This window comes from Pelecanus crispus, chromosome 5 (genome assembly GCF_030463565.1).
Source record: "Pelecanus crispus isolate bPelCri1 chromosome 5, bPelCri1.pri, whole genome shotgun sequence".
In the NCBI taxonomy this organism is placed as follows: Eukaryota; Metazoa; Chordata; class Aves; order Pelecaniformes; family Pelecanidae; genus Pelecanus; species Pelecanus crispus.
In genome coordinates, this window is record NC_134647.1 from 55,386,726 (window position 1) to 55,400,554 (window position 13,829).

The following is a 13,829-nucleotide window of genomic DNA, read 5'->3' on the forward strand; positions in this document are numbered from 1 at the left end:
TTTTCTTACATTAAGAACCCCTGTTCTGGTTGTGTTGTACCTACGTAGGGTTTCACAGAGAGCAAGGTCATCTACCCCTCCACCAGAAGAGGGGCAGGGGTACAACTCCTCACTTCTGCCATTCTGAGTCCTCACCAGAGGAATTAATGGCTCTTCTGGGAGAGAACAAGAACAATCCTTGTAGAACCAGTGGAACAAACTGATAGGAGTCTGATTCTTATTCCATAAGGCAAGTAATTTACAGGTAGTTGAAAACAGTCCATAGTTGTCTAACAGTGTAGATCATATGGTACAAAAAAATTAGTTAAGGAACAGGGTTTTCATCGCCACATCATTTCCTTTCCTTTCCAGGGCTTTGCATTTATCAGTACTTTTTAAAGTAGCTTTGCATATGTTACAATTTTGTGTGGCATTAATTGCTTTTTTGTATAAGTTATATGAATAAAATATCCTTAATGTTTATTTTCACAATGACATAATACACGTAATCACTCAAATATATATATGAAAGCCTCTGATTCCAAGGGCTTTGGTAACTTCCTGAATTATGAGAGGCGTGGGCAGATTAGGCAATGTTGGAACAAAGGGGTTTCCTCCATTTTTAATAAACTATTACATTAAAATTAGTCAGAGTTTGCAAAAAAATGCCAGTTAAATAGAAACAAAAGGAAAATGTGCACAATTTCAATTTTAGAAATGGTAATTGAGAAGAGAACCTTTGGAGAAAAACTTTTTTTTAAATAGGTGAGACCTGTTGTAGTTGTCAGTAACTTAAATTTGAGACCCGGCGTTTCTAATTTATAATGTGAAGAATAAATAAATGAGATACATCAAAGGAATGAAGTATTTTTATATATTTGCTATGAAAAGGGTGTTGTTGCATCACTGCCCAACCATGAAATGCACTCTTTCATCTTAGTGGATATCCCATAGCTTGCAGTAGCACCGCTGGGGAGAAACCTTGAATTGCCTTTCTGGGTACTAAACTTTGCACTCTCATTGGGAGAGCCTGGGACTGAGCTGAAGGGCACTGCCCCAGTGTTTCCCCTGTGCCATCAGAGGATAAATCACATACTAGATACAGAAATGAGGTCCAGTGTTTTGTCAGTTGTACTACTGGAGAGAACCATAGCTCCCTGGCATCTCTCACCTTGCCTTGCAAATGAGCATGTCTCCTTTGTCCTGCCTGGCTGTGATTCTGCATGAACATTGCTTTCCTGAGGTGGCTTGCCAAGAGCATGTCTGATGATAATCTTTTTGATGCTATAGTGATAGGCGGGATGGAGTGCAGAAAGGAATTTTCTAGCACGCAAAAGACACTTGGGTAAGCAGCCCGCGAACAACTCAATTCATGACTGCCACTGGTGGCACGCAAAGCAGTGGCTGATAAAGGAGGTCAGTGTTTTTAAAATGCTGTAGCTGGATATATAATTGAACGTACGACTGCCTGACATTTTTGTGGAAAAAATATCTGCAATACACATCTTCTGGACTGGATCCTAGTTCTCTTTTTTTAGAGCTATGAAAGCCTCAGACATAAAAAAATCTCAGCTGCTTAAGAATGAAGGAAGGGTTTGCCGTTTTGCTGAAACTTCAGGTTTCTCCTGCTGACTAAACTCTGAGAGAGGAAATCCCAGGGAAGGGGCTGCAGGGGAAATCACCTGAGGGGGACAGTGTGGCCGGCTCCTGTGCCTATTAAAAGTTTCTTTTGAGCCCTGGAATTTCTGCTACGCTTGGTCTGGTTTTAATAACAGCCTTTGCAGGATCATAGGAAATTGACTCAGAAAATGGGTCTGAGATATTAAAAGGGAAGAAAAAAAATAGTTTTGAGGAAGAGTTCTTGTGGAAACTTGAGCTTTCTCTGTGACTTATTTTTGAACTGGGGCTCTGTGCTCTGACTGCTCTACCACCACTTTCTGCAATGACTCCTTGAAGTAAGTGTCAGGATCTCTCATATCTAGGGAAATAGTTTAGCTTCCTGAGAAGAAAGTTGCATTTTTAAAGTTCACGTAGCTTTCCAAAGGAACTTTTTGTTGCAGGCCCCATCATTGTCACGTGGAGCTGAAAATCCTGACATGCTGAAAAAATATAAGCTTTCTGTTTTCTCCTGTTCTGCCTTAAGATAAAAAGATCCTTTTCAGGGGTAAGACTTGGACCGTCCTTTTCCAACGAGTGGCTGAGCACACGTTTGACTTGGAGAACTGGCTACCTTATAGTGAGACAAGCCCTGCTTTTTAAAAAATCCCTTTTTTCCTCAACTTTATTAGCATTTAATCAAAGGAATTGTACAGAAATTGTGAGCTCTTGGTGTTTTCTCACTGTTCCTCGCTTACTGTACAGGGAAAGGAAAAGGGTTGAGGAGCAGGAAATAATTTTCTTCCTTGCTTCGCTCTGATTCTAAAGCTGTTTTGGGTTATGTGCTCTGAATATTTCTGTAAGGAAACAGAAACTATTTGCATGATACATGCCTCTTTTAATTAATCCCACTTGAGGTGGGTGGATCTCTCCCAGCAAAGCCTGTGAGTGAAGGCCCCTGGCTTTAAAGGGCTTGATGCCAAAGCATATATGATTTGTGAAATATTCTCCACTGCCAGAATTTAGATTATTCCCCCTCTCTCTTAAAAGACTGCAGTAGTATTTTGAAAGAAAATGCAGCTGTGCGCTCGCTTTGGTAAGATGGCTTTAAGCAGGCACTAGAGCCACTTCAGCTTACCATGATGTGTGTTTGCCTGTCTGTTTGGAAAGCCTGATCTTGACCAATTTTAGTTCTACTGTGGATGCTTTGATTTATGGCTTTTAAATGTCCTGAATGGGAATCTCAGCTTTGCCACAAGGAAAACAATTGAATTGGAAATGTTTTTCTCCTGGCAACAGAGCCCATGATGTTAGTGGGGGTGGGAGGGTGCTCCCCTTTTCTCTTTGTGTCCTGCTCTGCAATGCTACTGTGGATTCATGAAAGCTTTCCCAACAAAGCACTGGAGATCGTTACTCACTTTGCCATTAAAACATACGTGACCCTGCGTGATGTGGAACCCTGAGACCTGGTTAAACAGGGGTCTTGAAGGGCTGGACCATCCACTCAAGCAGGCAGGAACATAAATGCTTTTGAGCACGTGTGTCTCACCCTCAAGCATGCTGGCGCTCAGTCCTTAGGGGCTGAGGATGGTCTTTACGTGTGAGATAAGCTATAGGGAGAGAATTCATGTCATGCTGTTCATGAACAGTCCCATACTCTCCCTACCACCTCTTTCAGATGTCTCCCTACAATTTACTTCAACCCACAGGCAGCCAGCATGGAAGAGGTGATGGCTGCTATGCACCTACGTTTTATTATGCCACTGAGGCTAATTACATGACCTGCTGTGTTTGTAAGTAATCTACATTGTAAGCCATCATTATGTATTTCTGCCAACCCAGCACAAAAAAGTACTTATACTTGACAGTAATTACAGCTAGAAAATTCCAGACAAAGCCAGAAGCACTGCAGAACGCATCACTGCCTGATGTTTCCTGGTCCACAGGCTCTGTACTCAGCTCTTTGACTGCCAAATATCAACCATGAAGTTAAGTTTTCTGTGATGGATTTTTACAGATTAGAGTTTTTTGGAAAGATTTAATGTAATGTCTAACCCTGTGCATTGAATGATAAGGGGATCCCTTGCAAAAATTGCACATGATCCTCTGATTAAAATCTGTCATAGTGCACAGGCATATAAGGCCAGAAGAGTTATCCTGCCTCAGCCTGGGAATCTCCTCTCTTCTGAAAGTTTGACCTTGCAGCCTTAAAAGCTTACTAGTATATTTTTTAATGGAATATAAATAATAATCAAATAGCTATTGCATCAAACTCTTCTGGCAGGATGAGTAAGTGCCCCCCTTAAAGCATTTGCATGCTGAGTTGGATGATCTCAATCTGAACACCCAAGTAGAAGAGCACAGCTCCATCCAACAGTAGCATCCATTTGTCCTCTTTGAATGGATCTTCACTGAAGGTTATATTCAAAAAGTATAATCAGCAATTAGGAGTGCTTCATGCAAGCAGAGAGACAAGAGTGTTACCTGGAGAGATTTCAAAATCCTGCTGAATTTAAGGGGAAAAAGAAAGCCAAAGAATAATTCATTTAATTCTGCATTTCATGTCTGTGGTCAAAAAAAAGTATAGCTACATGGGTGATGCAAAGCCAGAGCCCATCACAGGAGGGGATACTGCTCTTCCATAGTCAGTATGTTTCCAATTCTGCCTGTCCAAGGACCCCAAAATCACAAGACTTATGAGAATATCAGTTATTCTTTCTGTGATTTCTGCTCTGGGGGAAGACACCTCTGTGTAATTTGTTTCCAGTCTAATTTACATTTCTTGTTGTAATGCCTACACAGTAATACGCTCTTTTTGCTGCTGGCTGCTTTGAGCAGGAGACTCCATTTATTTTCCCTTATCTCTTAGAAAGGAGCTCTGCTTTTTCCCCTCCTCCACTGGCTCCTTCATCACTATTTTCTTTTCTCTTTTTTCTGCCCTTCCCTCGTTGTCCCTTTCTTGACCATCCTGTTTGCTTCCTCTTTCACCTTCTCCCTTCACTTGGTTTCCTGCCCAGTACATTCGTCTCCCTTCCTCACGTATTCCCTCCTTTCCTTCTCACCGTCTTGTCTTGGTTTCTTTCCAACTTATCCCTTCCCTGGCACCTTTGTAAATCTGTCTCCTGTTCCTTGCATTTCTGTCTTCTTTTAAAGTTTTTATTCCAGTTTTCAAACCATAAATTCAATATTTGGCAATCTTTCTTAACAGCAGCCTGGTGCCAGTGGCTGTGACAACCATTAGAAACACTAGCTACACTACTTAGGGCAGCCGTATTGCCATGTGCAAAACCAGTTGAGGAATACTGGTCATCTTACCTGTGGTCATCTTGCAGCTTCAGTCCTAATAGAAGCAATGAAAGAAGTAGCATTTTGAAGGAGGAGAAATATTGGAGGGATTGGCCAGAAAGCAGGTCACAGCAGGTTTTAAAAACATGTACAAAATCACAATACAACAACTCTTGTGGTTTCATTTTAATTCTGCAATACCGATTTTACAAGAAATTTGGAACGGCTTTTGCACAGAACTGATTCTTTAGCTCCCTGAACTATAATGCTGTGAGAGGTACAGGAAGGTTTCCACTTCTGCTCCAGGAGCTTCACTGATTGTTGCCTCTAAACGGATGGCTTTCTTCTAAACTAGCAATTGGATTTTGTTCACCGCCTTCCTTCATATAACTCTCTTCCAGATGACTGTCCTGAAGATCAAGTAAAACAAAGTTCATGGGATGTCAGACATTACAGTCTAAGTACTATATCTGCTGCCACTGACTCTAACTCCCATCAGTATCTCCTTTCATCAGCCAGAGGCAGGCTCTCCACTTCCTGTCTTCAGTGGTCTAGGAATTTTCTGATGGGCAATACACTATGACAGTTGAACAAATGTATTTGAAGAGTCACTTGTTCTATGAGGAATTTAGGTTTGCTCTTACTTATTGTATCTCAGGTAGTTTTGATCATCTTTAGTATTGTTCCTGAGCTACTTGCTCCCGCCTTATTCAACAAAAATTATTTTTAAAACTAGGTGAGCTAGGAGAGATGCATTTGATTGGGACTGTTGCAGGTTATTTTGAAGTTCAGCAAAGTGGATCAGGCTGGGAAGTGGCTCTTCATTACTCTTAGTGTAGACCAGTCCCATGTGATGGGGAAGGGTAAGTAAAAATGATGCAAGAGAGAGGAAGACAGAAAAAGGAGGAACCTGAAAAGAGTTGAAAGAAGTGATTCTGGGATAAAGATGATGATGTGAGTGCAGTCCTCAACTACAGTTGAAGCCTACTTTAGGAGCATCAGCTGGTGAACTGAATGAGTAAGTAATTATATTGTTAGGTATTTTCAGCAAAAGCTTTTTTTTTTTGTGCTTCCTTAGCCTTTTCTCTCTGAAGATAACTGCTAGTAGAAGGAAGTGGTTTTTATTTTTAGTGTCTCTCAACTTGAAAAAGGAAAGTAGAGTCAAACAATAGCAAATGCTGTTTGCCAGAAATACAGGAACCTGAAGATGTGTTTTGTCCCCAGTAATTATTTAATCTCATAATGAAGTAGTTTAATGACAGTTGCCATGAAGGCTCTGCAGGATTAGAGCAAGGGTATTAAGCAGGAAATTTCTTGCCTTGTCTGAAAGAGTAGGCAGAATAACAGTGCATTTCTAGCCTTCCTTATGCTAGAAAATAAAATGTATGATAGTAAATAGAGAGAAAGCAGTGATGACTTGAACCTCCTGAACCTGCAGGCATCTTGAAAGGCTCCCCTTGAAACTGTCCTGTCCCCTGCAAGCTGTATTGGATCATTGGTGAATAAGGGCCTTCAATGGCTACATTAACAACAGTGACACTGATGATCATGTTACGTGTCATCATGGACAAGAAGAGGTGCAACTCTAGCTGGAGGTGACAACCAGGATGTTTGCTCCTTTTCTTGCACCAAGGTAAGTAAAGAGGAGAGAGACAAAAAGGCAGAGAAAGGTGAGTAGGAAGAAAAAACAGAGTGGGCAGAAGTAGAGGTGGTGTTCAAAGACGGTATGCTACTAGCATTGATGCTGAACAGTACAGCTAAACACAGACCAGTACACAAGACTTGAACTACTATGCAAAGATGAGATGTTCCTCCTGCTGATTTTGTGGCCCTTCTGTTGTCATCTTCTGCTGTGGACAGAGGAAGGTAGAGCAGCATTCTAAATATATCACTCAACACCCTTAACTCTCTCTTCTTCCACAAGCAGTTTTGATAACCTTGACCATCCTGACCTAGGGTTTCTGAAGGGCTGGGACAGTCCTCCACTAATGTGTTCCATGCTTGCTTACTTGACGTGTTCCCTGCTGAAGGGCAAACAAGAACACACAGTTTGTTAAGGATAATAATCTTTCTTGGTTGCTCCACTGAATTAATTTTTTTGTTTATTCAAGCTGAGTTTTCCATATGATACATTAATTCCCTGAAATGACTAATTCGAAAATGCAACACCCACATAAACATACAAACATATTTGTATATGTTTGTGATAGATGTTAATTCGTGACGGTCATATAGAAAACATAGGTTGAGTTGCAAATAATAGATTAATCTAGTGGAGCATCATGTTTTGGACCTCTGCCTCTGAAAGGAGTATCTGTATTAAGTTAAATCATGCACAGCGGAACCTCAGTAACCCGGAGGCTTTGGAACAGTATTAGCATTTGAATTAATGGAGATTTATATTGCTGCAGTGTAGTGGTGCCTAGTGGAAGGACACATTCTTCCCATTCAGTCTTGCTCTTTTGTTTCTTTCACTTAAAAGAAATGGGCATCAGATAAAACAGGATAATCTAACAACTTTAACTTGCTTACACTTAAAACTTCTTCCATTGACAGAATATTGTGCATCTGGATCATTTGAAATGGTGCGGTTCAGCTATAGGTATAGCTGTGCAAGTATCTGGCAGTACAGTCACAGCACGCCCTCTACACATTTGTGCAGCCTGATACATACGTGTTCAGCTGGAGAGCTACTTCAGAACTGGCATGCACCTGCAAACACTGTGCTGCGTACCTCAGTGCTTCTGTTCCTGACTTGCCCTCCAATAGCAATCCTGTGGGCATGCTAATTAGAGACATTTCATGTCTGACAAAATGACATTTTTCAGCACAGAAACAAACCTGAGAAATTTTCACTCGCTTGGACCATTATGTTGGGTAGGAGACCATCTCAGATGGATATTCCTCAGCTACTTTTTCCTTTCATCACCACTGAGTGCTGTTTCTCATTTCGCCCATAATCATCATCTCTTCCTGATTCTTGTCCATGATTCCTGCTTTACTCCTCTTAATGTCATCATCCTTTTACTGCTTTTTCTACTTTCTTATGACCTGTGTCACTGTGAAAGTGCCTTTCCTCCTCTTGGTTTTCCCACTTCCACTCAAGATCCTTTCTCCTGAGTTGATGTTCGGGAGACTCTGCAGTAGCCATGCTGCATCTGCTGTAGGCCAGAAAGAGTTTTAAGTATGCGTAGACTGTAGACTAACTAATCAGGCCTACAAACCATGTCTTGCCTCTATTCTTTAACCATGATGGCTACACTAGTTTCACTTCTGGTTTGGATTTTCTTCCAAATCCAGAGGCTGATGGAGGTAGAGAGGTACCATATAAAAGTTAGATAGGTTGATATAAGAACCAGGAAAAGTAGAGGCTAAGCTGTGCGGGTGTCTCAGGATCTTACTAAAACAGAGAAAACCATATAAAAATAAAGTAAGTCAAGGCATTGTAACAATCCCAAGAACAAGCTACTTAGTCTTTCTAAATAATCACCCAAATAAGAAACTAGATTTATTCCTCACCTGAAGTCATTCTTTCATCCCCTTATTGCATGCCTCACATCCAGATTTGTATTGTCACGTAAAATAAAATTTGCCTGCAGTCAGACTTAAAGCTGCTTAGAGATTTTATTTAAATATTTTCTCATTAAATTCTGCAAAGACGATGTCATGTATCAGGGTACTCCGAGAGGGCTGCATTATAGGGAAACCAAGATCATGGAAAAGGGAGAGAATAATGGACTTTTGTTTACAATTTCAGATCTATAGGATGTATCGTAAAATATAGTTATGTGCATGCCTTCTGCAAGTGTTCTCTGGAGGTCGCAAGCGAACAAGAATGTAAAATGTAAGTGGAAATGAAAGCCTTTTATTTAGAAGTACGTTAGCTGTGCTCCCAGAAGCGAAGCCATCTTCTTCGAGCGGGGCCTCCCATGGTAATTACAGCCATGCTTTACTGAAAGTATATTTTGTGGACTCTGTGTGGGGAGCGATAGCACTTCTCAAAGGCAAATGCTTGAAGAGTTCCCATATGTTTCTGATCGAATTTTAAGTCTAGACTCACTTTATTTAGTTTCTTTTGCTCTGCATTTGCCTAGCTAAAGCTTTTAGGAGTTCTTTTAAAACTGGAAAAATGGGGTGTGCTGCTTAGGTTAAAAATAAATGTAAAACTTTTCCTTTTTAAAAAAGTTTTTGCATGGGGGCAAGAGTTATCCTCCATTCAAAACCCCACTGAGCTCTTCAAAGGAGTCGTCTCTGCAGCAACATCAGGGAGTTATTAAATACATACTTAGTCCACAATTTTCATTGGTAAATTCTTTATGTCTGCTTAATGTGTGCTAGTTAGAAGAACTGATTCTTTCTGCAGACTCGTTTACTCAACCCTGGGGACCTATGATCCCCTGCCCCTTTAGCACTAACTTTTACAAACACTGTTACAAACACTGTTTCCCTTTTTTTTTTTAAAAAAAAAAAAAGAAAAAAAAAAACCAAAAAAAAAAAACACCAAACCACAACAGACTGAGCAGCCTGTTAAAGGGGCCAGGCAGTGGGACTCGGCCCCAAAACTTGAAAACCCAGCTGAAATGTTGGAGACAATAACTAAATTGGAATTACTGCAGCAGTGACATTTTTATAAGAAGGAGCTTTCTATGAATTGGGAGCCGCCTTTCGGGGCCTGGGAACAGCTCAGCACCGTGAACGCACCCCCAGGCTGTCGGGAGTCGGTCCGATAACGAAGGGAAAACGCGGTCCACGCCGTCTCTACCGCTATCATCTTCTGGCCTCAGACTAAACATTTAATTGGGCTTAGTCACATATTTACTCACTGACATGGCAGCTAGTGCGGAGCAGGAATCTGGGGGAGGTTGTTTTTCTCTGGTTTTCCCCTGCTCCTGTCCACGGGCAGGCTGGAGCTCCCCCTGCTGCTCTCCTCTCCAGGTTACTGCCCGGTTGCCCCGCGTTACTCCACATTTGGAGGGTCTGGCAGCGCTCATTTATGTAACCTTTGCTCAGAAAGTGATCGTGCTGAAATCACGCTAGGCTTCCCTCAGACCTGTGTTTTTCAGAGGTGCCCAGAACAGAGAGGAAGGTGGGACTACCTTTGCAAGGAGCAGTATGGTGCTTTTTGCCAGCTCTGTTATCTCAAGGTGGTGATTTGGGTGTCCAAGCCCCTGTGCGCCTCCATCCCGGGGAGCACTTGCACTCCCAGCCACTGCTCCGGGCGTAAAGGAGGGGCAGAGGCAAGAGACCTGCGGGTTGGCCTCTCCCTCTGACTTTGGGGATGAGATTCCCTTTTAGGGGGGAAAAAAAGGTCTGAATCCTACTCCCAGTGTAAAAATTATCACGTAATGACTTATCACCTTGACAGGGCGATCTAGTGACAGGCAATTTCTGGGCTTGTCCTTTCCCTCACTTTGACTTGAGTTTCGGCTCGTGCCAGTTTACTGTGTGCCGGTGGCTAATGAAGCCGAGGTCTCTTCCCTGAGCTGAACCCGCGTGCTGTGCTCTGCCTGTGGACTCGGGAGTGCAGCCCCTCTTCCTGCGGTACCGGCATGGGGAACCAGAGGCTGCCCGGGAGACTGTCAGCAGCGGGACTAGAGGTGAATGGTGCTTTTGCAGATCTTTTCCCAAGTGCTGCCTTTTCCCAAGCATCTGCCACTCCTCTGGAAGGCACCTTCCAGAGGCAGGCAACTTTCCAGGGTGCAGCTCCCACTCCCCTAGTCATGGTGCGTGGGGTTAAGGAGCTGGAAGGAAGACCTCTGTGACTGCATGGGAGCAAGGCAGCACCATCACAGGGGCAGAGGAGAGGGGCTGGAGCTAAGGAGAGGTCTGCCTGTTCCTCACATAGTCCCTGCCCATACTCTTGGGAAGACACACAAGGGCATGTATGCAGAGCTTCCCAAATACACGCGTGTGTCTCCACCGAGAGGTATTCATAGTGGGAATTGGTGGGGGAGAGCTTGGGCTGAGGGGTCCCCTCTCTGAGCAGACCTGCCTGTCAGGCAGTGCCGCAGGGAGAACAAGGCTGGCGTGGCTCTGCCTGCTGCATGTGGGGCGAGGGGAGAGGCTGCAGCATGGCACTGTGCCCCAGGCCCTCACAGTGGCAGCGGCTCCTCGTCAGAGAGGGCCCCCTTAGGGGTATCAGCTTCTCCTTGAAGTGGTACTCTAGTGGAAACAAGAGTCTGCGGGGGGGGGGGGGTTCTGTCCAAGTCTGGACTGGGCTTGAATGAAAATTCAAAATAATGGTCAAGGTGCAATAACTGCTCTGGTTCAAGGAGGAAATGGGGCTCAGACCTGATTTTGGTTCAGGTTTGGTTTGACCGATTACATCTAGGAAATCCTCCCACCGTGCTGTCCAGTTTCTGATCCTGCTGGGCTAAATAGCGATTTGACTAAACTACATTATTTGAATCCATTGTGCTGCATTCAACCTGGGATTAAAATGCATGCTTGGGCTTGTATCTTTTAAATTTGATATGAAGACAGCTGTATGCATTTTCCCTTGTTTGTAAATTGTATACACATGATACAGTGTTTTCAGTAAGCGCTAAACAATGCAATGTGAGGCATTTCAACAAAGGAATAATTTAATGCAACCCAGCAGAAATGCAGAGCCTTAGAAGTGGTTCTTTATGAAACTACAAATTTTGGAAATGAGTCCAGAAGACCTACACTGGAGCAACACAAGAAACAATAGTTAACACAGTAACATTTTTTCTGTAAGAAAAATACACCATGAAGAAATTATATTTTGCATATTTTTTTAGCTTGTTGATTTACTTGAACGCTTCAGTTAGCATATTTTGTATTTGTTGCATGTTAGGGATTAAAATTCTCATTTCTTCACCAAAAGAGAATATTGTCGCACAAGACGCACTTTGAGCCAAGCAAGACTTTTTTTGTCAAGTGTAAATTTGTTTCATATATTATGTTCCAGTTCAAAGAAGATTAACACATTGTTACATTCTTTTCATCTTCTATTTAGCTTTAACAGAATGAGACACGTTTAACTTTGTAATCCTCTTCGGAGCTAGGAACTGTTCCTACTTTCACAGGTGGAGGACAGCATTAGAGAGGGCTGTACGATTTGTCTTGGCCGTTAATGAAGTCTGCTGAAGCTGGATGGGAACTGAAGAGCCCTCGGCTCTCCACCTTGTTCAGACCCTGGGTTCATGCCTCTCCTAGAGCAGCTATACGCTCTCATGGTGATCTGGGCTGGGTTAAGGAATAAAGAGAGCTGGTACGTCCCATTAAAGAAAATGGGGAGCAAAAACACTGTGTAAGAGATGGATTGGAGTAACTGCAGCAACAAAACCCTGCTGGAGGGTGCTGGATAGCTAGCTAAGGGAGCAGGCTGGCTGTGAGGAACAGTCTTTTAGGTCTATTTATACAGCACAAAGCAGTGCCAGGCAGAACTGTCTGAGCTAGTGCAGGTGCTGGAGGCCAAATGGGTATTGTCATCTCAGATTCTGCATAGGCTTTGCTCAGCTGGGGGGTGTTTTAGCCCAGGTGGAATGGAGCACTAACAAAGTACTCTTTGTAATTAAGCTGATGGAGTTATCTCCACACAGCACTGATACGAATCACACGAAATAAATACACACAAAAATGTAAAAGGCAATCACGCAACTACCAGAGAGAGTCTGTCTACAATTCCAGCAGAGTTTGTGTCATCCTTGGATGAAGTGACGGTGGGGAAGGTCTCAGCCTGGACTATCCCTGCTCAGCCTGGTCTGCGGGTGGAATGTACTTAGGGATTGTACTGCTGCTAACTCTTGCACTGTGGACTCTTTATCAGATGATGATGCAGTCCAAATTGAAATGCAGAGGTTTGCAGTACACAGGAGCCTGTGCTGCATCAGCCATTTGAAACAGGGGAATAAAGACTCATGAGTCTTCCCAAAAAATCTGGAGCTCCCTTAGCAAGTACTGAAGTTGATAGAGGAACGCATTAGTGGTAAATGAATGAATCCAGAAGCCATAGCCACGGCTAGCATTTTCATAACTGGCCATTGATATAAAGCTTGACATTTGTGCCTCAAATTCAGGCACAGTGGTGTGGCTCCAGTTGGCCCAACTGTGCAAGAAGCTGCAGGTTTTTCTGCTTCTGCAAACAGCAGCTGAAGTTGGTGCAGGCTGTCTTCCCGAATTTAGCTGGCCACTCTGAAATGTGCCTGTAAGTCCACTCTGTAGCTGTCCAGGCCGGGACTGACCCCTGAGAAAACAGCAATAATGATCCTTCCCTGATGGTTTCCATGGGACAAGAAGGTAACTGTGTTCAGAGAATACCCAGGCTGTAGACCAGGGAGAAGAGCTGTCCGATGCGTGAGAGGGCTACGGCATGGTATGCATGTGGCAAACCCATCACTTTCTTCCTTATTGTGGATGCTGAGGGCTGTCATGCTTCAGTGTACCTGGAAATAAGATTGTTGTGTTCAGGAGCATGTGCATGTTCACGTAGCAACAGCAAAAGGTGCCAGGTCCATTCTTAGTGTTTGTGCTTATTGTTTCTTCTCTCTTTCTCTCCAGTCGAAGACCACCCCCTTCACCTACTCGGCCCACTGTAATTCGTCCGTTAGATTCATCTCTGTTAGACTAAGAAGTTTCTGGCATGTCATTCATTGTTAACCAAATATGTGGAAGCAAATTGCTTGATAACTGTTGCAATAACCAATGTATAGTCGCATGTATGGACATCCATAGGCAAGTAACCAATTTTACTGATATACTCTCTGTCCATTCTGCATTGTTTATGAGGTCTTAAATGTTTTGGGAAGGTCTGTGCTGCCTTGACTTTTCCTTTCATAATAGCTGATGTTGGCTAACTTACTGACACGTCTTCACCCAGGCAACTGTGCTCACAGTCCTGTACAGCAGATGGAAGCTTGACTTTGTGTGTGTTTGTGCACGTGCTGATTTGATCTGCTTCTTTTTTCCCTCTTATCGGAAAGGAATCTTGCCTTTATTTGTAC

At 43.0% G+C, this 13,829-nt stretch overlaps 1 protein-coding gene across 4 annotated transcripts in view; it reads left to right on the forward strand.

Annotated features, from left to right (window-relative positions):
- The window catches only part of DNM3 (dynamin 3), a 186,002-nt gene that overhangs the window by 166,417 nt on the left and 5,756 nt on the right, over nucleotides 1-13,829 (forward strand). For 3 of the 4 annotated variants that reach the window (XM_075710285.1, XM_075710287.1, XM_075710286.1), the window contains one exon: nucleotides 13,387-13,456. The exons of the other annotated variant lie outside the window; for it this stretch is intronic. In XM_075710285.1, coding sequence (XP_075566400.1) covers nucleotides 13,387-13,456 — 70 coding nt within the window. Of the gene's footprint in view, nucleotides 1-13,386; nucleotides 13,457-13,829 lie in introns of those variants that run through there. 4 annotated transcript variants of the gene reach the window in all.